Consider the following 24,602-nt stretch of genomic DNA (forward strand, 5'->3'; position numbering starts at 1 on the left):
TCAGCCTGACCCCTGGTGGGTGGCTCGTGGCCTGTAGTGGTCTATGAGCAGATGCCCTGATACCACAATGGTCTGATGCCCAGGAGGCTGAGTTTAAGTTACCATGCGATCCAGACGAAGGGCTAGTGCCTGCCTGGGGTGTTGGCCTGGGGGCTTGAGGAGGTGAGGCTGGGAATCCCAGGGCCTGAGGGTTGAGTGAGGGGGTGTACCTGTGGGTAAGTCCTCGTGGATGCCCCTGGCTGCAAAGGGCTGCGTGGGTTTATGGGAGGGTACGTGTGCTGACTATTGTGTGTGTTTGTGAGTGCGCAGAGGGATGTGTTAGGTCAAAGGAGCATAGAGGTTAGGAAGCCTATGGAACTGCACTGCCTGGGTTCACAACTGGCTTTTGTGGGCCTTGGCCCGGTTGCCCAACTTCTCCCTGCCTCAGTATCTTCTTTCATTGTGGGTTCATTCATTCTGCAAATATTTACTGAGCACTACTGTGGGCTAGGCACTGTCGGACACTGCAGGTGACAGCAATGAAGCAGACGCAAATCCCTGCTCTGGTGGGCCAGGCTGACAGTAAAGATGAAGAAATAAAGTATCTGTTGTGGCAAATGGTGGTGTATGTGTGCGTGGGGAGGGTGTTGCAATTTTAGATTGAGAGGCCTCTCTGAGACATTCGGGTAAAGAATGGAAGGAGGTGAGGAGTGAGCTGTGCAGTGCTACAGTGGGGACGAGCCTCTCTGGTAGAGGGAAGAGCATGTGCAAAGTTCCTGGGGTAGGGATTTACTTGGCATGTTCATGGAACAGCAAGGAGGACCCTGTAGCTAGAGCAGAGTGGCGGGGGGGAGGAGAGAAGAGGAGGTGAGGGCAGGTTGTGCGGGGCCTTGGGGGCCTGGGCCTGGGAGTGGTTGGGCTTTACCCTGGGAGAGTGTTGAAGCAGCTCCCTCTGGCTGTTGTGTGGATGATAATGTCATTTACCTCAAGGAATTGTTATAAGAATTAGATGGATGACTATGTGTAAAGTGATAATACAGTGACTGTTGTATACTAAACATGCATTAAATATTAGGTTATTATTAAGCGTGGTGGCGATGTGTGTCTTGGAGTGTGTCTGAGCCACAGCTGAGCCGGGTGGCTTGTTAGTGAGTTTGTGGTGAGAGAATCTCTCTAAAGTTATTAAAAAACCCCAAAAAACCCTGCTGGGTGTTTGAAAGCTCTGCTGGGGTTACTGCTTTCTGGCTGGGTTGGGGCCCTTTTATGTAACAGATGTTATCCAGATGTCAGCTGGGGTCACTCAGGCCTTGGAGTTTTGGCACCTACCCCTCTCCCACGACCTGTGGGAAGCCCAGTGCCCTCCCTGAGATGCCTGCAAATCCCAGGGCCTGTTTTTCTTGGCCTGAGTTCCTGCCCACTGAAGCCTCGCTCTCACCCACCTTCGCTCTCACTGGCCACCCCTTTGGGCAACCAGCTCTGTTTACTTGATTTCCCTCATATCCCCTGCATGGGATCTTGGCACATGTACCCGGTTGCCTGCAGGTCCCCACAATATCCGGGTGCTCTCCCTAAGATCCCACAATTCTGATAGTTTTAACATGGTTTGAGCTTCCGTAAGAAGTTGCTTGACAAAAATTCCACCTCCCAAAGGAAAAGTTTGCACAATTCTTGCGCAACCCAGCAAAGTTTATGACTGGTGTAGAATTAACTGGGCTGTCTTGCAAAGAGGACTCTCACTCAGGATGCCCAAGGCCAATGGCTGTGAGCAGCTCTCAGTGCTTTTGATATCAAGCTAGCTTGAAGACATGGAAGCAGGTAGGAGGAGCAGAGCTGGCTGGGGACGGACGTCAAGGCTGGGGGAGATGGGAGCTGGCACGCCACTGAGAGTGAGGCTGGCAGTGAGCAGAGAGACAGCCACTCGTTCTGGGGAAAGAAACATCAAGAGACCAGAAACAGCAACAATGAGCCAGACTCCTGGAAAATTAGGCAAGGGATGCTTCAGACAGAATCTGCTATCAATTCTTTGACAGTTCCTGTAATAATCACTAACTACTTTCACAGGATGTGCATAGTCAGGGTTCAAAGGTCGAAGCTGCACCAACAGAACCTTGCGTGGGGCAGGGGTGAGAGGAACCTCCCTGGGCACGTCAGGACACGGGGGACAAGCCCAGAATTGGTCTAGTTCCAAGACAGGAGTGCAGGATGTGTGAGAAAGCTGCACTCCACTCAAGCCTGAAATTAAGACGAGGGTCTTTCTTAACGTTGACCAACTGAATTGTACCTGAGACTGTTTTCTGTAAGGTGCTTGGTTTCTGCACAGTTGTAAGTGTAGCATCTGGTGTCAACCTGACTAGAAAGCTGACCCTTGGAAGGGGCCTTCAAGAGCATATTGTCTGGTATTTCTTAACCTTTCCTGAATCACAAACTCATTGGGAATTCGAACGCAACCTAAAGACCACCCCTGACCCATTGCCTGCCCCTCCCGCCACAGATACATTTACCCAAAATATATTCTGTGGTTGCCCAACCCAGGTTAAGAACCTCTGCTCTTAGTTTGATTCTTTCATTTTACACGAGAGGAAACAGAGTTACAAGAGCACAGTGCCTTGCTCAGGGTTATACATATAATCAGAGAGAGCTGAGTGTCAGCCTCATGTAGCAATTAACTGTAGAGTCAGAACAGGATGCAAATCCTGGCTCTACCCCTTACCAGCAAGAGATGTAATCTCCCTGTGCCTCAGTTTCCTTATCTGCAATTTCCTCATGGAGATAATAATAGCTGATTCCTTAGCCTGTCCTTCTAACTTAAGTGAAAGTCTGAACCAAAGAAATCCTGCCATCTAGTGGCTCTGTGGTGAATAAAGCAGAATATGTGGCACAGAAAGTGGCCACACCAATCTCTGTGGTTGTCAGGGGATTAATGGCTGCTCTTTCATGAGCGTGGGTGTCTTCTTCCAAAGAGAGTATGTTTGAACATTGTATCAGTTAGCTTGTGCTGGGTAACAAACTACCCTAAAATGTTAGTGCCTTAAAGCAATGCCCGTTTATTAACTCTAGATTCTGTGGGTTGGCCATTTGGGCTGAGTTCAGCTGGGTGCTTCTTCTGCTGGTCTTGCTTGGGGTCACTCATGGGACTGCAGTTAGCTGGTGGGTTGGCTGGTGCTGGATGATCTCCAAAAGCTTCACGCCTGGGTCTGGTGGTCGCAGGATGTTGGCCGGGGTGCCTTGGTCTCCTCCGCGTGGCCTTTCCAGCAGGCTAGCTCAAGCTCATTCCCACAGAATTGCCAGGAAAAGCAGAGAGGGCAAGCCCCAATGTGCAAGCTTCTCAAGCTTCCACTTGTATTGTGGTTGCCAAGAATTTAATTGGCCAAAACAAGGCACGTGGTCAAATTCAGGAGGAAGAGAAATAAATTCATATTTTGATGGGGTAACTGCCAAATATTGTGGCTACTTTTTCCCCTCTCAGTCTCCCATACACATTTGTCAGTTTAAAACTTAAATGGTTTTGACCCTAAGGGGTGTTTCTACTTTTCAAAAGTAGAGAACTTATAATGAGAGACTGTAAACTCCAGGCTAGCCCACCACTGTACTTAGAGAAAGTGACCTCTTCTATATGGGACATTTGCATTTCTTTGTTGTGGGGTTCTCGTCCTCACCCTTCTGCACTCCCTCCCACCGTTTCTTTCCCCATTCCCTACCTCTCCACCTTCCACCTGCCTTAGGTTAAACAGACTATTGTGGGCCTGCCTGGGAACTATAGTCTTTATCTGTATTGTTCTCAGTAGAACGTGCTGTGCAGGAATGGACGGGATTGTCACAGGCACCCTCTTGTCCCCTGCCATGATGATTTAAGGTGAGCTCACATTTGTCTTGTCCACCACTTGCCTTAGAACAACAGTGCCTGGCATGTGGCTGACACTCAATAATATTTTTCCAATGAATGAATGTCTATGGGCAGGACCCAAACCCTATTGGACGGTTTACACCTCTCAGGGTAGTCACTCATGTGCCATCCCAGTGGTTCCTTCCTGCTGCCTGCCACCCAACAGCTCCTCTGTAACTCTGAGTGTGACCCCTTCGTGACAGTTGGTCAGGTGCCCACAATGTCCCCAGACTCCCCCAGGACAAGCTGTCCTCCCACCACCATTGGAAATCTGCACTTAACCTTAGGCTCAATCTTTGCACCAATGGCCCAAAACAAAACTATTTTGTGGAAGACATCAACGGTTTTGCTGTGGAATGTGAGTGTGCAAATGTTCAACTCTAAGATGATGCGTATATTTTGGGCCAAGGCACAGATTTTCTCTGCACTAAGGTGCCATTTTTGAGGGGCATCTTCACATCAGAAACGTGGTCGATGTGTCCATTATTTTGCTGACTTTCCAGCAGAGAACAGTCAAGGGTCTCATGCTATCCAAGTCAGTCTACTGTGATGACTGAAGTCTACTGTGATGTCAAGGTGACTTGTTCTAATTTGCACGAGGGTAACCTGTGAGCGGGCCACGGACCTGTGTGGTGTCCCTGTGCATGTGGCAGCCAGAATGATGCCTGCTTCTCCCAAAATTATGCACATCCTAATCCCCGGAACCTTGAATATGTTCCCTTTACATGATTTTGATTTTGAGGTGGGAGCTGATCCTGGATTCGCATGGGCCCATCTCATCACATGGCCTTTAAAATCAGAGAACTCTTCCTTGCTGGGTCAGAAAGGAGACAGAAGAATAGGAAGGGTGACTTCACCTGCTGCTGCAGGCTTTGATGATGAAAAAGTGGCCGTAGCCAAAAAAAATGTGGGTGCCACGAGAAGCTGGGAATGGCCCTCAGCTAACAGCCTGCAAGGAAACGGGGACCTCAGTCCTACACCCCAAGGAGATGAAATCTGGATCGACCCCAGTGAGCATGAGAATGTATCCTCCCCAGCTACCTCCAGAAAGGAGGGCAGCCTGTGGACACCTTTTAGCCTGGTCAGCTGCATGGGGGACTTCTGACCTGCAGAACTGTAAGATAATACGTCTATGCTGGTTAAGTTGCAGAGCTTGCAGTAATTTGTCATGGCAACCACAGGAAACGAACACACTGTGGAAGTGACTCTCCCTTTCCCCAACAGAATGGTTTCAAGCTCACCCGTTGGAAAGAGTGTGTCTCTCGGTGAGTGGCCGAGGATCCACTGTGGCTGGCTGAGTGTCGAGCTGTGGATGGCGAGTGACCAACATGAACAAGTGAGTGTTTGCCTGTGAACACTGTCATTCCCTGGACCTGTTACCTGGAAGTCTGGAGGTTGGGTGGGGCCTTCCCTGTGTCCCATCCATGAAGCTCTGGTGGGCAGAGCTCACAGGTGTTTGGAAACCTGAGGACCAGAGGTGAGGCACCGCAGGAGGGGGCACCAAAGGTGGCTGTAGTGGTGACAATCCTCCCTTGCCCCTCCGCCACCAGACTGAGGCCCCAGAAAGAGCAGCTGTACCTGATCTATGGGAAACCCCTTCAACCATGACAAGGCTGGCCACACTGCATTCTGAGGGCCCTGCCTGCCAGGCTCCCTGTTTGCCCAGTGCTGGGGGATGTTGTGCTGGGGGATGCTGTGCAGGGGGATGCTGTGCTGGGGGATGCTGAGCTGGGGGGTGCGGTGCTGGGGGATGCTGTGCTGGGGATGCTGTGCTGGGGGATGCGGTGCTGGGGGATGTGGTGCTGGGGATGCGGTGCTGGGGGATGCTGTGCTGGGGATGCGGTGCTGGGGGATGCTGTGCTGGGGGATGTGGTGCTGGGGATGCGGTGCTGGGGGATGCTCTGCTGGGGATGCTGTGCTGGGGATGCTGTGCTGGGGGATGCTGTGCTGGGGGATGTGGTGCTGGGGATGCGGTGCTGGGGGATGCGGTGCTGGGGGATGTGGTGCTGGGGATGCGGTGCTGGGGGATGCGGTGCTGGGGGATGCGGTGCTGGGGATGCTGTGCTGGGGGATGCTGTGCTGGGGGATGCGGTGCTGGGGATGCTGTGCTGGGGGATGCTGTGCTGGGGGATGCGGTGCTGGGGGATGCGGTGCTGGGGATGCTGTGACCTGGAGGAGAGGAAAGCCTGTCCTGATTTCTCTGCTCCCAAATGCGAGAAGTCTGTTCAGTGTCAGTGCCTCGGCCACTTCAGGTGTGAGGTTAAGAGACTGAGGGGATACCTTGCTCCCCACAGCCCTCAATGTCCCTTTTGCCTTCCCTAGGGTTGCTTCTCTCACACTCCCAGTCCATCCTTTCATAGTGGTCTCCAGAGGTCAGGGGAGCATCTCAGATGTGGGGGCTTGAAGATGGAGCTGGGTGGATGGAAATGAAATCCTGACTGCAGTGGGGACCGCGGCAGAGGGAAGTGTTCCACTGTTGAGCTGAAGAGGGTCCCCTCCCAGCATTGTTCCTGCTGAGTCCTCAAAAGAATGTGGGGCTAATGGGAGTAGCAGGGGCCCCCCAGCTGGGACCCTGTTGACCCCGTGACCTTTAGCCTCGGAGACAGATGGACAGCTTCAACTCAGATGGAAGACCCACTCCTGCACCAGATGAGCTGGTGGAGGTGGGATGTGGTGGGGCTTTTGCAGGCTGAGAGCAAGATCTCTGGGCCCTGGGTCTGGAGGCGGAAATGATGGGGCCAGGCTAGACCTGCAGGGATGGACCTGTTTGCTCCTGTATGCCGGCCATGCCTGCAGGTGGACAGACAGGTGTGAGGACACACAGGTGTGTGGATACACAGGAACACGCCTGCCTGTGTACACAGACATCCAGGTAAACGGACATGCTAACAGGCAGTACGTCCCTTCTCCAGCATTTATTAGCCCAGCTGCAATCAGAAAACTAAACCCAACTCCCCACTGGCCAAACCTACCCTCAGTGCTCCACCCTCCCACCTGGAAATGGGCAACACATACCAGTGCCCAGTCCTCAGTAAGTATTTATTACCCCATTCAACACCCCAGCTCCCCGTGCAGCTGTCACCCTGACACCCAGTGGGCTCAGTTCTCTAAGTCCTCCCCAATCAACACTCAATGTATGGTGGCCCCAACATCTGTGTGCCAACAGCTGTACTTCCACTAATCGACACGGCAGCACCTGAATTCCTCACCAGGCTAATGCCTGGTACTCTCCCACCTAAAAGTGCCCTTGTCACCCAGTACCCCAACAGGCCACCAGTGGTTATCTGACCACCCCCACAATGTCTGCCTCTCTGAAACCCCATGCTTACTCACGCCCTGGCTGTGGTCGGGTTCTGGAGTGTGGACTGTGGCCTAAATCTAACCCATCCTGCAGCCCATGGGTGGGAGATGGTCCAGCTATCCTGACCGTGGAACAGTACAACTTGGCCAGCAAGGCCAAGAGGCATGGGCAGGGGGCTGAGAACACTTGTGCCTCAGCTTCCGCCTGCCTAGGGCTGGAGACCCCATGCCCCAGGTTTATCTTCTCTGCCTACCCTACCCCAAGGCCTTTGGTTTGGCGGGGGCTGGCTCACCTGCTCCCCCCCCCCCCACCATCCCCAGCTGGGCAGTGGTAAGGGGGATGGCCCCTCCATCAGTCAGGTTCTCCAGGGAAACAGAACCAATAGGATCTATAGGTGTATATATATGAGATGTATTTTAAGCAATTGGTTAATTTCAGGGGCTGGCAAGTCTGAAATGTGCAGGGCAAGCTGGAAACTCAGGCAGGAGCTGACACTGCAGTCTTGAGACAGAGTCCTTCTTGGGGAGACTTCAGTGTTTGCTTTTAGGACCTTCCACTGGTTGGTGAAGCCCACCCACATGATCCCGGAAACTGAAGATGCGAGGCACATCTACAACATGCCTTCAAAGCCACACTTAGGGTAGTGTTTGATTGAATAAGGGGGACGATCAAGTTACATGCCCGCCAGCAGTGCATGAACGTCCCTCTTGCACATCCTCGTCAAACATTGGTCTCTGTAATTTTAACCATTCAAAAGGTGCCTGGTGAGATCTCACTGTGGTTCTACCTTGAATGACTCTAATGAGTTTGTACGCCACTTCAGAGCTTATTGGCGCTATGGCCATCCTTTGCTGTGCCGTGCCTATTGCCCACTTTTGCTCATTTTTAAGTAAACTTGTCAAATGTGGGGAAAAAAAGAATAACAGAGTATGATAGCCCAGCCAAGTTGACACATAAAACTAACCTTCACACCCCCTTTTTTCTTCTCTGGCTGGGGGACAGAGGGATGTGGGTGGAGGAAGACCTGGGGTGATGGGTCCTCTCAGACTCCATCACTACACAGCTGCTGTGTAGCTTGGTCCTGTCCTGGTATCTTGGGGTCCCTCCGGACCTGGAGGAAGGTGTTGCTTACACTGAGAAACCCCCTTCCTTTGGTCACTGAAGGAGGAATTCTCAGGGAGTCCTCAGGCAACAAGTCCTAAATCGCCAATATAAACATCTTCTTTCCTGTGTGCGCTGCCTCATCTGTCCTGGGGATGGGGGTGGGCCGTGGGAAAGGCCAGGGAGCTCCTTGGGGGGGGGGGACATCGGTGAGAATAAAGGCCCAAATCCTTTATGTGAGGCTGGTTTCCTCACTTCACTCTGGAATCAACTTTATGTGGAGTGTGGAGCCTGAGGCAGAGTGAGAAATTGAGGCAAGGTGTGTGGCTCTCTGTGAGTCCAGCACAGAAACAAGAGGCCAGGCAAAGTGGAACTAGAACTCTGCATTTCTTTTCTGACCATGCTCGCCCCATCCTCAGTTGTGATTGGCTCCAGCCCCAGCTCCAAACCACTACCTTATATTTTTGGCCACAGCGATTGGCTCAGGAGTGGGCGTGTAACTCATTCAGAGCCAATGAGAAGTTTTTTCCTTCTGGGGCAACCTCATATGCAGAATGGGGGGTGGTGGTAATAATAGAACCAGCCTCACAGGTTTGGGTGAGGAATAAAGGAGGTTATTATGTGTAATGTGATTAGAACAGTGCTGGACCCACAGTAGTGACAGGGGCAGCAAATAATAATAGTAATTACTATTATTTTGTACTTTTCTGTGACTACTTGGAGATTTTGTGTTTATTAGTATTGCAAACCATGAGATATAACAAATTTCATTGGCAAGTATAAATACTAGTTCATGCATGGACTCTAGTGCTGAATTTGAATAATGTCTTTAAAGTGGAAACATTCTTTTTATTTATTTTATTTTTCAGCTTTATTGAGCTATAACTGACAAACAAAATTGTAAGATATTCAAGGTGTATAAAACTTTTTTTTTAAATTAGAATTTATTGGGGAAGGGGAACAGGACTTTATTGGGGAACAGTGTGTACTTCCAGGACTTTTTCCAAGTCAGGTTGTCCTTTCAGTCTTAGTTGTGGAGGTTGCCATTCAGCTCCAGGTCCAGTTGCTGTTGCTAGTTGCAGGAAGCGGAGCCCACCATCCTTTGTGGGAGTCGAGGAATCCAACTGGCAACCTTGTGGTTGAGAGCCCACTAGCCCATGTGGGAATCGAACTGGCAACCTTCGGCGTTAGGAGCACAGAGCTCCAACTGCCTGAGCCACCGGGCCGGCCCTCAAGGTGTATAAAACTTTTTAAAATTGTTCCTTGTTCTAGCACTATAGAATGAATCAAGAAAATAAGATATTCCATCAGTGGTACAACTTCCCAAATTGTACTGTTTGCAGATATTTCAGTTTTATTAAAGTTCACGTAGTTACTGGATAATTATGTACATGTTATTATATTATAGCAGACGTTAATCAAAATTTTACCGTCTGTATTTTTTATGGCCATTATTGTTATTATTTGTTTCATTTCATGGTGTTGCTGAAGATGAATCTGTTTTATAGGAAGAAGAAATTTAAAAATATTTTAATACATTGGGAGTACAGCTGTGGTCACAATGTCTATTAAATGAACCAGTGAACGAGGGTGCAGTTCCACATCCTTCCCACCAGGGGACGCTGTTCCCAAGCCAAAACCCTCTCAATCTTACCGTGGGTGAATCTTCCTCAAATCCAGTGGGCCTGGGGCCTCCTATAGGATGTGGAGCGGTCCTCAGGCTCCTCCCCACCTCCAGTCCCTCCCCTGCAGCCTGTTCACCCCAGGCTACGTGTGGCATCTTTCCTACAAGCATCTCTAACTACACCCCTCCACCTCCTTCCAGGGTTTCCCCAACATATCCATGCTTATCCTTACCTCTGGGCCTTTGCATATGCTGTTCCCTCTGCCTGGAATAACTTCCATCCCCAGTTTACTGATGTCCACTCAGAAAACTCATCCTGTAGTAAAAGATTGGCCCCACCTTCCCCTGAGGGCACGTTACTTAATTCCTTTGTGCCTCAGTTTCCTCTGAGGGGCAGGTTGGACAGAGGGGATGTCGGGAAATCTGAGAGGGAGTGGGCAGCCACAGAGGGTGTTTGAGCAGGAGAGTGACCTCACATGTACAGAGAGAAAGGGCCCTCTTCATCTTTCTAGAAGGGCTTTGGAGTTGGAAGGAGAGGCTGTAGCTTTGACCAGCCCAGACCCCCTCCTTGGGTCCCTAGGGGTGACACATCCCCCTCCCTGTGTGCCTTCCTGGTGAGGCTCTCTGTTCCCCAGTGACCCCCCGAGCCTGGGCCAGTCCACACCACCTGCTCCCTGAGCAGACACCAGCTGAGGGGACAGCCCTGCAGGGAAAGCCACAGGCTGGGGGCCGGGGTGTCACCTTTACAGAAGCGTGGTGACTCCCTCTGCTGCAGAGGACTTGGAGGCCAGACACAGAGGCTGATGTGGCTCACACAGGACTCGCTGGGGGAACAGGGGCCCAGAGGTGAGCCCCGCGTGCAGGTAGAGGCCCAGCTGGGCTGGCCAAGCTCCAGGGGACTGGGGGGGCCTTGGGAACCCTGCACCCAGACCGCCTCCCCCTGCCCATCCCAGCCACTCTCTGTCTCTCTGGACAGTGTCCCTTCCCTCTCCCATATGAGTGTTTGCTCTCTCACAGCTTCCCCACCTTGTCTATGCCTCGGTGTCTCTCTCCCTGTCTTAGCTCTCTCCCTCCCTGTGTCTCTGGCTCTCTTTGAGTTTCTCACTCTGTGTGTCTCTGTGAGTTCTCTGTGAGTCTCTGTGTCTCTGTGAGTTCCTACCTATGTGTCTCTCGGTCCCTTGCCCCCTGGCAGTGTCCTCTGTTTTCTAGGCTTCTGCCTCTCCTGACACCTTTGCCCTGAGAGGGAGAATGAGGGAGTTGCCCTGGGGAAGGGCAGGGAGGGTTGGCTGGTGGGGAAAGGGTCCAGGGCCAGGCCCCATGGAGCCATATGTGGGAGCTTTAGGCTTCAGACCCCACTGCTGACTCCATTTCGGGGGCTCTTGTGCAGCCACCTTCTCTCCACCACCCACAGTTTCCCCTGCTGCCCACTTTCTCTCCAAAGTCAATCTTCCCTCTGCAGCCCACCTTCTCCCCACAGCCCACCTTTTCCTCTCTTTGCTCCTTGCTCTTTCTGGTCACCAGTCTCCTGAACCCCTCTCCTGTCTCTCTGCTCTTTCTGGGGGTGTTCTCCCACACTCGTTCCTCTTCCCCACATGACATAGCTGCTGATGGCTGACGTCCAGCCAACTGTCACCTTGTCAGCATTAATGGAATGAAAAAGCAGGGACTCCACACATCTCCAAAAAGACCTAATAATGTTGGTCCTTATGGGTGACTATACCCACTTCTGGGTGTGTGTGCGGGCAGGGGACTGAGTAAGGGGTTGAGGTCTCAGACGATGGTGGTTAGGGACCGGGGAAGGACTGGCTGTTGTGTGGTCTTCTAGGGGGCTTTCTGTTGTATTTGTCACCAAGGAGCCCAGCTGTGCTCTGGGACCCACCCAGTGGTGAAGCTGGTCCAGATGCTGTGCAGGCCTGTGCTCCATCTGTTGTGGGGTCTGACTGTTGTGATAACTGTTGTCCAGCTATCGTGAAGATTTGGGGATGGTTGGGGTGCAGCATAACTACCGTGAGGTTCCAGCAGCCGTGGAGGATGGAAGTGAGTGGTTGTTACAATGAGTGGTGACAGACCTCCACTGTTGTTTGCTGGGGTTGTAGTTCCTGGATTAGTGGCCATCAGCTCGTTCTCTCTCTCTCTCTCTCTCTCTCTCTCTTTCTCTGTCTCTTTCTCTCTCTCCCCCATCCCCTCTCTGCCCTTCCTGCTTTCTCTGTTTCTTTCTCTGTCCGTCCGTTTCTCTCCTGTCTGTCTCTCTCCATCTCAACCTCTCTTTGTCCCCACTTTAGTGCACTTTCATTCGGACGTTTACTTTGTGCCCTCCATCTGGCTGCAGCAGGTGCCTGGGGCCTCTGGGCCCTGCTCAGGTGAGAGGAGGTGGGACACCCCCGTCCACCCAAGGTGGGCATGGAGGTGGGAATCACTGGTTCACAGGGAGCCAACAGGCTGGAGATTTGTGCCTCGAAGACCATTCCCTCTGCCTCAGCCAGGCTTTGTTCCCCAAACTTCAATTCTGAGGCCAGGCTGAGGGGCTTGGGTGGGTGCAGGGCCTCTCTCCTGGGGGAGCAGAGAGAGTTCTGGGCCTCAAGAGAGGGAAGCAGTCATGTAGATATTGAAATGGGAGGCATTTCAGGCAGAGGGAACAGCGCGTGCAAAGGCCCTGGGGCAGGACTGGGCCTGGTGTGTTGGAGGAACATTGAGGAGGCCCATGTGGCTGGCGCAGAGTGAACTGGGGGAGAGAGGGAGGAGGCGAGGGCAGGGAGGTGGTGGGGCAGGGTGTACAGGGCCTTGTGGGCCGCGGGGAGGACTTGGGCTTTTACCCCGAGGGCGGGTGGGAGCCACTGGGGCTGGACACTGTGTGGGGCTCTGCTTAAATGCTAGCCCATGTTCCAGACATGGCCACCAACACGGTGTCCCACCATTCTTTTTATCCAATTTTTAAAATTGTCGTAAAATACAACATGAAATTTGCCATCTTAACCACTGTTAAGTGTGCAGCTCAGTGGCATTAAGTGGACTCACATTGTGCCGCCATCGCCACCATCCATCTCCAGAACTTTCCCGTCTTCCCAAACTGACACTCTGTCCCCATGAAACACTCACTCCCCTCCCCTCCCCCAGGCCCTGGCCCCACCACCTACTTCCTGTCTCTATGACTCTGACTCCTCTGGGGACCTCCTATGAGTGCACTCAATCACACAGTGTTTGTCCTTATGTGTCTGGCTATTTCACTGAGTATTATGTCCTCAAGGTTCATCCACATTGTAGCAGGTGTCAGAATGTATTTCCTTTTTAAGGCTGAGTTTCCATTGTTTCGATGGACCACTTCATCTGCTGACAGACACTTGCTTCCGTGTCTTGGTGACTGTGAACCATGTGAAACACGCTGCTGTGAACATGGGTGTGCAAATATGTCTTCAAGACCCTGCTGTCAATTCTTTTTCAATACCCAGAAGGGAAGGTGCTGGGTCTTATGGTAATTCTATTTGTAATTTCTTGAGGAACCTCCACACTGTGTTCCACAGTGGCTGTACCATTTTACATTCCCACCAGCAGGGTCATAATTTCTTCACATCCTCGTCAACACTGATTATTTTCTGTTTTTTTTTTTGTTTTTTGTTTTTTGTTTTTTTTGTTTTTTTTTTTGACAGTGACCATTTTCACGAGTGTGAGGTGGTATCTCACTGTAGTATTGATTTGCACTTCCCTAATGGTTAGTGACATTGAGCGTCCATGTGCTTACTGGCCATTCGTATATCTTCTTTGGAGAAATGTCTATTCAAGTCCTTTGCCCATTTTTAAATCACATTTTGTTGTTGGGTTTAGAAATTCTCTCTATATTCTGGATGTTAATCTCTTATCCAATATACAATTTGCACATATTTCCTCCCATTGTGTGGGGGGCCTTTTCACTCTGTGCATAGTGTATTTTGATGGCACCCCTGTTTTTACAGCTAACACAGCAGCAGCTGGGTCCAGGTGAGATCTACCTGGGGATCCAGGGTTCCAAGCACCACCATTTCTGATCAAGTAGCCGCTGGGTGCAGGCCTACCTGTGGGGCACGTCTTTGCAAATCAGGCTGGGATGTGGGCACTTCCCCTAAAGCACGGTGTCTCCGGCACACACTAGCGACATTTGGGGCTGGATGACCCAGTGTCCTGGGCGCTGGAGGAGGCTGAGCAGCATCCCCGGCCTCTACCCACGAGATGCCAGGACCACCCTCCCCTCATTATGACAACCAAACGTCCCTGGATTTGGAACCACTGCCCTAAAGCTGGAGGGTGGGTGGGAGCAGCCTGGGGCAGTGTGGTGGGGGCAGGCTGTGCACAGGAGTCAGGAGCCTGTGCCCCTCAGGTGAGCTAGCCTCAGTCTCCCCACCTGTAGAATGGGGCCTGGGGGTGATGACAGGATTCAGTGCCCTCACTTGTTTATTCAACGATTTATCAAGCACCTACTATGTGCCAGGCCCTGCAGTGGGGATTCACGGGGGAGAAGAAACACCGTCCTGGCCTCACTGGGTAACAGAGATATTAGTCCATTAATACACAGTGAATGTAAAATTACTGCACATGCAAAGGCTGCGTGGTGAGTCTGCGCAGTCGGAAGGCCCGGGTGGCTGGAACATGGAGGGGACCAGCTCCATACGGACCAAGTGGGGCCCTGTGGGTGGGGCAGGAATGTGGTCTTGGTCTGGTGAGGATTTTAAGCTGAAAGTGGCGTAGTTTGTGGTGAAAAGATCCCTCCAGCAGATAGTGTTTGTAAAGTGCTTAGCACAGGCAGAGCCAGGTACCCAGAAAGGGTTCTGATGACACAGTGTGTATTTTGGGAACCCAGAGAAGTCACAGGGTTCAGTCCCTGCCCCATGACGTCTCCAAGAACCATGGCACATTCCAGGTTTGTGGTGGGGGCTGGGAAAGTGGAGTGCCCCAGCTTTGAGTGCAGTTTTGGACATGGGGAGGGACAGCCACCCCTGGGCTGGGGCGCAGGGCTCCCAGGGCCAGAAGCTGCTTCTCTTAGCCCACTCCTGGGCCCATTTCACTGGGGGGGAGACTGAGACCCTGGAGCTCCATGGGCACCGAGTCCTGAGCCAGGAGCTGTGTCCTGGCCTCAAGGTGCCGTTAGGACCTGCCACACCTCTGGCCACATCTCAGGGCTCGAGAGAGTGTGCCCTGAGGTCCAGCTGCCCAGGCTCCAAACCCACCCAGACCAGCTGTGTGACCCTGGGCCGGACACTGTACCACTGAGTCTCTGTGGCAATACGTGGGGAACCTGCCTCTCAGGGAAGTTGTGAGAATTAAACAACATTGTTCACATTCTTTCATTCATTCAACAAATAGGTATTAAGCACCTACTGTGTGCCAGGTGCTGTCCTAGGCACTGGAGATACAGAGGGGCGCTGTCTGTGCCTGGCATTCTAGTGACAGGGACAGACACTAGGCAAATCAGTCAGTAATTAGAAAGTAGTGATAAGTGCCCCGAAGAAACACACAGCAGGAAAAGAAGGAGAGAAAATGAATAGAGGGGTGTGGGTGTAGGTGACGATTCAGCCTAGGGGTCAGGGCAGGCCTTGCTGAGGAGGTGAGACCTGAAGGAGGTGAGGGAGGGGCCATGTGAGTATAGGAAACAGCATTCCCAGCAGAGGGAACAGCCCATGCAAAGTCCTGAGGCAGGACTGTGCCTGGTGTTTTGGGGGAACAGCGAAGAGGCCCGTGTGGCTGGAGCAGAGTGAGACGAGGCACAGCCATGAGGCTGGGTATAGGACTAATGAGATGTGTGTGTAGGGTCCAGTGGGTATGGGTGGGGCCCAGCCCACAGCAGGGGATTTGGGGGGAGTCGAAGGGAGGTGCCTAGAAGAGAGACCCTCTTGGCTGGGGCCTGAATGGGAGCGGGGGCTGGTAGAGTCCTGGCCTTGTCTGGACACGGGGCACCTCTGAGCCTCCTTCCCTTAGGTTTGTGGGGTAGGTAACTGGGGCCAAGTGTCCTCACCCCATCCTGGTGACACCACCTCCAGGATGCATAGGAGGCCTTGAGCTCCTGCCAGGGAACTGGACCCAAGTCTGCCCCTGACACCAAAGATCTGAGGCTCCTCTTATTTAGTTTTTTTTTTTTTTCCTGTTTGGGCTGGAAAGAGGGGGAGGTAGAGCTGGAGGGACCTGTCTGACCAGGGGCCTAGGGCTTAAGGTCCCCAAGATGAGTTTTGTTCCATGTGCATTTTAAGAGGTGGATTTCCATGGAGCTGACACTCACACAGTCCTGCCATTGGATCAGACTGTGGGAGCCCCGGGGGGCTCCCTGAAGCTCCTGGAGTTCAGAACAGACCACTTACTATGTGTTGGGACTAAGCATGTGCCTTACCAACCATAACACCAACCTTGTACCCATTTGACAGTGACTCAGAAAAGACTGAGATTCAGAGCAGGCAGTTGTGTAAGGTCACACAGTGTGTCCATGGCACAGCAGGGATTGGTGACTCCAAACACCCTGTCCTGTCCCCACCCTTCCTGCTTAACAGCCTGTTCCTGGTCTGGGGACACTAGCTGGGCACAGAGGTACCAGTGGCTTCCAGCCTCTCCATGGACTCTGGGAGGGGGCCAAGGAAGGGGGAGGGCCACCGCAGGCCCAGGGTGCCTTGCATTTTCCCCTTCAAATCTAATTTCCGGCAGAGGGTTCTCAGTTTTAGAAGTCAGTTTCACTGGGGCTTTTAAGAGGCAGCAGTTCGCTCAGAGTGAGAGTGCCAGGGCCCTGAACCCCAAAAGAGTGGAGCCCCTTGGGACTCCGCAGTGCTTCTGAGGAAGGGGCTGGGCTGCCCAGGGCTGTGGAGATAGCTCCTGAGGGTCCGTGTCCTCCCTGGGCAGCCTTCTTAGAGGAGAGCCACGTGGAACAGCATGGGGAGGTAGGTACCTGAGTCAGGGAAGGGAAGCATGGGGAAGTCAGAGAGACGGACTAAGGGAAGCAGTTTCCTATCTCTTGCTTGCACAGCTCCGGGGATGGGCAGCTCATTATCTCTCAAGGAAGCCTCTGCTGGGTTAGTGAGCTGGAATTCTTAGAAAATTCTTTCAGATGCTGACCCCAAACTTCACCTCCATCCCCTTCTCTGTGGTCCTGGCTCAACCTTCTGGGACCACACTGAGGACCCCTTCTCCAAATATTTCAGTCCTCCTATATTTATTGAGTGACTGTTCTGGAGCTCTGTGGGCATGGGAGATGCAGACCCAGAGTGACCACTGTGGTATTGGTCAAAACCCATGCAGCGCTGGGAGCTCACAAGAGGACTGGCCTAGTTGAGAGGGGTCAATCTGGTAGGCTTCCTGTAGGAGGTTACATCTATGCTAAGTCCTGAAGAATGAGTAAGCTTTGGCCGGGGAAGAGGTGAGGGAAGAGGAAGTTGCTTCAGGCAGAAGGAACAGCATGTGGAGGTGAGAAAACATCTTTCCAACAAACAAAAAAGCTTTTAACTGGCTGGAATGGTGTGTTTGCTGAGGGATATGGGGGCTGCAGAGGGCAGAAAAGAGAGAGGCCTGAAACTGATTCAGATGGAGGGAAGTGACATCTTCATTCCTCATACAGGGTATGAGTCCAATTTTGTTTCATATTACCTAATTTCTTTGCCAGGAAGCAATTACACCTCCACCTTCTAGGTACACTGTACCCATCTCACCACATCCTTGTTAGCATTGGGTCTTATCATTTTTTAAATCATTGCCAATTTCAGCCGTAAAAAAGTTCAAGTATTTTGTTAGAAGTTGTACACCCACTGGAGAGTTTGTGGTCATTTCTAGCTGCCCTCTTATCATCGAGTGAAGGGAAAGTTTGTGGGCTGCCCTCTGACAATGTGAGTGGGGAATTTGTGAAGCGGCCTACTCTCTCTCCTTTGATTCAGCTTTTTTTCTCACTTTACTTTTGTCCTTTCAATGTTTTAAATTTCTCTCTCCTTCGTTGGTGGCTGTAGCTTTGTCTTCATCTGGGGTGTCTTTGAGCTCAAAGAAGGGGTTGCTGAGACCTAGGAAAATGTTCCATGTGAGACTACTCGCATATGCCGGATGTCTTCTACACACAACTTACTACTTAATTCTCAAAACTTTTGCTCGTAATGGCGACCCTTCAACCCACCTCACAGATGAGGAGTCAGGCTCAGAGACATTATTAAGTCACCCACCCAGCATTCCATTGCCAATATTGGTGATTTCTCTTCGTTTCACTCAGTCAACTCCTCTCCATTAATTAAACATTAAGATTCTGTTTAATTAAATTCTCATCTAGGAGGCGAGGGTTGGCCATTTCTCCATACCCATTGTCCCACCCTGGCCAGTCAGGGGATGGAAGCCCTGTTCCTCAATAGGGAAGATCTGTGAAGTCCAGCTCAGCAGCAAACTTATAACACAGGGAAAGAAAAGAAAGACAGGAAAGAGAGAAGGGGAAACCATGGAACACTCTTGGAGAGCCACAAATGGCTCCCAGGCTCGTCTCCTGAGTTAGACCTCACTTCTGATCTTCTAAATTCCGGGCTTCAGGTTCTGGGTCCATCTCTGCCACTAAAATCCCATGTGACTCTGGTAATTCCCTTCCCAGATCTGGGTCTTGGTTTCCCCTTCCAGTCAACCTATCTCTTGAGTTTTTTAGCAACTATATTTTTCAGATCTTAGTTCTAACTGGTTCTTTTTTATATCTACCTGTTTTTGTTTCATAATCTCCTGTTCTTGTTTCATGGCTATTATTCCATTTTTTTGTCTTTTCGAGTCACGTAACCTCTTCATTGTAATAGATGTTAAGATTGCATGATATTCTCTATCTCCTCTGATGTAAATTCTTCCAGTTGGGGAGTTTGTGGGAGCTTCATGAAGTGGTGGTGATCTTTTTTCATCTCTTTAGGATATTTCCCCCTGGTTAGTCTTCTGAGAGTGTGTGCTTTTGACCTCATGTATGAAGGGGCACTGTACTTCCATGGGTGGGGCACCCTTGCCATTGGGCACCTCTGCTTTGGTTTCTGGTTCAAGTTAACATTTTCTTGTAATTTTTAAGTGTTTTGGGAGGAATAGGGAGGTTTCACTCTGTACTTCGTCTACCATCTTGAAAGGAAGTCCAATTTCATTATCTGTAAACTGATACAGTTGTGTTTGGTGATCTCTGAGGGCTATCACAGATCTTCTCAACACAGGTACCCACAGGGTCTGGCAACAGATGTCCAGTGGGAGAGGGTTCTAACACTACCACCACATAAAAAGTAGCAATGTGTATCATTTACTATTATTATGTATCAACTCTTAACACATAGGATCTCATTTATTCTTTACATAACCGATGAAGTAGGTACTACTGTTTCCCTCGTCTTAAGCTGTCAACTCTGCCCACCCATTGCATCATCCTGGTGGGTGGCTTGGGCGCTCATCTCAGCCCAGCCCTGCACACGTTAACAGTGTGTCTTCTGGACCCAATTTTTCCTCTGTGGACACTGAGCTCTACCCTTCAGAGGTGCTAAACGAGCACAAAACTGTCCTCAGTGGAAGAAGTGGCAAAAGTGGAAGGTTTAACCTGGTGCGTTAGAAAAGGTGTGGGCTCTGCAGCCTGTTGTGCCTGCAATCTGACTGTGCTGACTCAGGCAGGTTACCTGACCTCTCTGGGCCTCTGTGGTGAGTGCAGTGAGACATTGCCTGTGCTTGGCACATGGTAGGTGCTCCTTGGAGGAAAGCAGACTAGAGTAGCGATGGAATGTGAGCATTGATCCTTCAAATCCCCAAAGCATTTTAGGGGCCAGAGGGAGGAAAAGTTTTTCATGGACACAAAGAGAAAATCCCAATATGTAAAGGTCCAGTGAAGGTGGAATTTCGCTCCATCCCAGGAAAGCTTTCCGGACCTTGACAGCTCACCCAGCCTCACAGGGGTGACTTTAGAGTGAATGAGCTCCCCATCATTCAAGGGAACCAAACGGAGCTTTGATTGCCACCGGTCAGGGAGGCTGCAGAGGCTGATGGGACTGAGTTGGCGTGGGCCATTTCTGTGGGAGACACTTTTCCTGTTTCCTCTTACCACGCTCGCTATTTCACAAGGAGTGTCCCCTGTCTCATCACCCCCCCAAATTAACACTTCCTCTGTGACCACAGGAAGGCCCAACCCAGCCTTTGCTGTGTCTTCTCTAAATAAACCCAGACAGCTGAGCTACCTACTGCCCCATCTCTCTCTGGGTTCCTGTGGAGGTGTGGGGGTGGTGGTTAGGGGAGCTCAGGCCAAGTCACAGAGAGGAGGGTCCCAGGCAGGGAAACTGAGACTGGCCCTCCTCCACCTGACCGCCAGTCACACTTGGCCTTCTTCCTCAGGCATCTGCCGGGTTTGACTTGGACTTAGAACCCCTGCTGCGTCCCCTTCCCTTTCCAGCCCAGCTGGCCCCTGGTTCGGTCATCTCTGGACTTACCTGCCTCCCCTGTTATCTCTCCCAGAGCCAGGGTGGTGCGTCTGGATGCTGCCCCCGGGCCCTGGCGTGTGCCTTTGACCTCCATGGGGGTGCTTATCAACTCCGGGGCTCTGATCAGCATCCTGGAAGTGGGAATGGTGGTCAGGACCTGTCTGAGGGCCCCCGGGACATGGCAAGACACCAGGACAAGGGTCGCTGAGTGAGAGCTGGTCTGGGGGCTCGACTTGGCTGGGGCTCAGATGAGCGGTCTGGGTGCTGGAAGACCCAGGCCAGCCCTTTAGGGGGGAGAGAGGACCTTTCATGCTTACTGTACCCCACTCTCACGGCCCCACCCCTTGAGCATTACTTCATTTGTTCATTCACTCACATTTCATTCATTCTTTAATTTATTCAAATACTCATGCATTCATTGTTTCATTCCAAAAATATTTATGAATTCATCAGTTCATTCCAAAAAAATCCATGCATTCCTTGATTCATTCCAAAAAAATATTCATGCATGCATTGGTTTATTCCAAATATATTCATGCATTTATTTATTCCAAAAATATTCACACAGTGTCTTCCGCCCTTGTTTATTCTCTGACCTTGGGGTGGAAATGGGGGTGAGTTGAAGCACATGTGAGCCTTGTTTTTAGGAATGCTCACATTTTCTTTTTTTGTTTTTTTAAAGATTTTATTGGAGTAGGGGAACAGGACTTTATTGGGGAACAGTGTGTACCTCCAGGACTTTTTTCCAAGTTAAGTTGTCCTTTTAATCTTAGTTATGGAGGGTGCTGTTCAGCTTCAAGTCGTTGTCCTTTTAGTCTTAGTTGTGGAGGGCGCAGCTCAGCTCCAGGTACAGTTGCCATTACTAGTTGCAGGGGGCGCAGCCCACCATCTCTTGCAGGAGTCTAACCAGCAACCTTGTGGTTGAGAGGACGCGCTCCAACCAACTGATCCATCCAGGAGCTCATCAGCAGCTCAGCTCAAGGTGCCGTGTTCAATCTTAATTGCAGGGGGCACTGCCCACCATCCCTTGCGGGACTCGAGGAATTGAACTGGAAACCTTGTGGTTGAGAGCCCACTGACCCATGTGGGAATCGAACCGGCAGCCTTCGGAGTTAGGAGCATGGAGCTCTAACTGCCTGCGCCACTGGGCCGGCCCAGGAATGCTCACATTTTCATAAGCGCAACCCAGAGGTTTTAAGCTGAGGATAAGGAGAGTTTTAAAAAGACTCCTTTGGCCCAGTGGAGGACGTGGGGGGACAAGGATGGAGGCTGGTGGGGGCCAGTGGGATAAGAGATGCCAGGGCTGTGGGGATGAGGAGAGGAGTGGGTGCAAATGTGGAGGGGGAAGTTGTGGGGTGGGCCAGGCAAGCAGGATGCCAGTGGTGTTGGTTGCAGCTGTCGGTCAGAGTTGGGGGGCACTCACGTTGGGAGGGAAGGATGGGAAGGGAAGGGGGGCTTTACTTGGGAATCACCGAGTATCCCTGGGCAGCCACTTAACCTCCTGAGCCTTGATTCCTTTTCTGTACCTGGGCAATACACTCCTCACAGAGGGCGTGGTGGCCTCAGGTGTCTGAAAGGGGTCAGTGAACTTGGTCCTGAGCAAGGTTGTGTTTATTGGTCTGGCTGCTGGGAACAAAGCCTGAATGTGAGCAGCAGGCAGGTGCAAAGCCAGGGCTCCCCACCTGGTTCCTTGGGACCAGGGTCCAGAAACTGCAGATGCTTTTCCAGCCCCTACGACGTGGGCCAGTGTGGGGCCGTCTGTGGCTGCAAGCACCAGCGAGGGGGGTGGGAGGTGGCCCCAGAAGCCTGTTGGGACTCAGAGGGCTCTTGGGCCTTGGTGCTGCATCCCTGACCCCCAATGATCAGGAATTCAGGGGGGTGGTGTCCCAGGCTTTGGCGCTGGATTTCCTCCCCTGACCAGGACTTCTTGCTGCTGCAGAAGGCTTTTTCTTTCTCCAAGCCCAGCCAAGACTGCCAGACATAGCAGCCCTTCAGAGCTGTGAGCAGGTCACAGGGTGTGGGGGGCAGAAGAGACCCACACATTAGACAGATTGGATTCGAGTCCTAGTCCTGCCTCTGACTTACTGTGTGACTTGGGCAGATAATGGACCCTCTCTGGGCCTATGTTCTTCATTATCATGCTCACTCTTACCTTTTCCATGAGACTTGGGGCTTTGTGAAGGCAGGCAGGCTGTTTGGTTTTCCTCTGTTGTCCCTGTAACCACCTTAGGACCTGGCACAGTACTGTATGAATGAATGAATAAATATGAACCCAAGGTGTTTTGTGAAGTAGATATTTCATGAGAGAAAAGCTTGAGAAGCTCTAAATAAAAGACAACTTAAGCATTTTTTACAGGACTTACAAGAGCTTTCTACGATTCTCATATCTTTGTGATTTTTATATAAGAATAAGGTATGGAATGTTTCTTAAATGTATTTGTACCTTTTTTTGGGGTAGAGCACTTTTGGCACTGGAGTTCCTAAGAATATACTTTGGGAAACCTGGACTTAGGAAAATGGTCAGAGTTCCTAGGAGTGTTGTTACTTGACTGTTCCTGCTTCTATGCTCTTTCAAACATGACATGAATTATCTTTTTTTTTTTAAGAGAATGCTTTTTTATTTTTAATTGGTAACTTTCATTACAAGATCCCCATAAATCAGTAGAGAAGGGGTGGGGCACCGAAAAAAAATGGAAAAGTGTGAGAGACATCATTGATATATCAAGCAATGCAACTCCAAGACTTAAGCTTTTTCCCAAACTAAAGAGAGTTACACAAAACAATTTCTGTGTGATTTTTAAAGCTAGGCACTGTCCTGGGCACTTTTTTATATAGATTATCTCATTTGACAGAAAATGTTACCATGGGCATTTCAGCATCAATATTCCATCATGTGCTTAATCTTTTTTTTTTCTCCCCTTTTTCTGCCTCCCGTGTCCCCATCCCTCCGGTTCAAGCCGTTGTTTCTCAGTCTAGTTGTCTAGTCTAGTTGTTGTTTCTCAGTCTAGTCTAGTTCTCAGCTCCCTGGCCTATGCTGGTGTTATGAGACTTGCACTCCCCCCGGCTGAGCGAGTCGGTCGCCGGTTGGCTGTGGGCTGCTCACAGCAGCTCACGGCAGCTCTCACCGGCTCACGCTGGCTGCCGGCCACTCACACTGGCCACTGGCCACTCATGGCAGCACATAGCAGCCCACAGTAGCTCTTGCCGGCTGCCGGCCGCTCATGCTGGCCACTGATTGTGACCAACAGCTCATGAGGGAAAGCTGTTGTTCACAATCTTAGCTGTAGAGGGCGCAGCTCACCGGCCCGTGTGGGAATCGAACCAGCAACCTCGGCGTTAGTAGCAGGGCACTCCAACCACCTGAGCCACCAGGCAGGCCCGATGTGCTTAATCTTTATTTGGAATTTGGCCTGTTTTTTAAAGGCTAATTTTTTAAAAACAGTTTCTGCTTCTGACACCTAGTCATCAGACACATCAGGGATGCAAATATTAAACAGCAACTGTATGAGGTCAATTAAATTCGCGAACTTGTTGCAACTTTTTTGATATCAGAGGGATTATTCATCATGAATTTGTACCAACAGGACAAACAGTTAACCAAGTTTACTATTTGGAAGTGCTGAAAAGGCTGCATGAAAAGTTAGATGAACTGAACTTTTCACCAACAATTCATGGCTCTTTCATCACAACAATGCACCAGCTCACAGGGCACTGTCTGTGAGGGAGTTTTTAGTAACCCTGTGAGCTGGTGCATATTAGTAAACAAATAACTGTGTTGGAAGATCCTCCCTACTCACCGGATCTGGCCCCCAATGTCGTCTTTCTTTACCCAAAGATAAAGGAACTGTTGAAAGGAAGACATTTTGATGACATTCAGGATATCAAGGGTAATACAACGACAGCTCTGATGGCCATTCCAGAAAAAGAATTGCAAAATTGCTTTGAAGTGTGGACTAGGCACTGGCATCAGTGCACAGCTTCCCAAGGGGAGTAGTTGGAAGGTGACCGTAATGATATTCAGCAATGAGGTATGTAGCACTTTTTCTAGGACGAGTTCGCGAACTGAATTGTCCCACCTCATAAATAGCTTGTCATCTCCTCAAACCCAACCAACTTCTATTTAAAATATATGAAAGGTACATAAAACAGAAGTCCACTGAGAATAAAAAGACACACATAGATATAATGCGTATGTGGTTCACCAAAGGTACCAAACCCCAGCACAGGCTGACGGCCATTGTTACCAATGGAAATGGCAAACACAACTTATGAGGTCTAGGTAGGCTGCGCTCCTGGTATCTCAGTTTTAGTATTCCTATCATT

At 50.8% G+C, this 24,602-nt stretch overlaps 1 protein-coding gene across 1 annotated transcript; it reads right to left on the reverse strand.

Moving 5' to 3' along the window:
• Nucleotides 1-5,460: 5,460 nt before the first annotated feature.
• Nucleotides 5,461-22,419, reverse strand: LOC117038523 (vegetative cell wall protein gp1-like). The gene is made up of 5 exons (XM_033135477.1): nt 22,365-22,419; nt 22,198-22,276; nt 20,289-20,410; nt 20,044-20,065; nt 5,461-6,031 (listed from the first exon to the last, which is right to left on the reverse strand). The coding sequence occupies exons 1-5, from the start codon at nt 22,417-22,419 to the stop codon at nt 5,461-5,463; spliced, it is 849 nt and encodes a 282-aa protein (XP_032991368.1).
• Between the last annotated feature and the right edge of the window lie 2,183 nt (nt 22,420-24,602).

Source organism: Rhinolophus ferrumequinum, chromosome 18 (genome assembly GCF_004115265.2).
Source record: "Rhinolophus ferrumequinum isolate MPI-CBG mRhiFer1 chromosome 18, mRhiFer1_v1.p, whole genome shotgun sequence".
Lineage (NCBI taxonomy): Eukaryota > Metazoa > Chordata > Mammalia > Chiroptera > Rhinolophidae > Rhinolophus > Rhinolophus ferrumequinum.

Coding starts and splice junctions, on each gene's coding strand:
- LOC117038523 (XM_033135477.1), bottom strand. CDS start 22,419: ATGATAATGAAGAACATAGGCCCAGAGAGGGTCCATTATCTGCCCAAG. Junction 22,277..22,364: donor TTATCTGCCCAAGTCACACA/GTAAGTCAGAGG, acceptor ACCTGCTCACAG/CTCTGAAGGGCTGCTATGTC. Junction 20,066..20,288: donor AGAGATAACAGGGGAGGCAG/GTAAGTCCAGAG, acceptor ACACCTCCACAG/GAACCCAGAGAGAGATGGGG.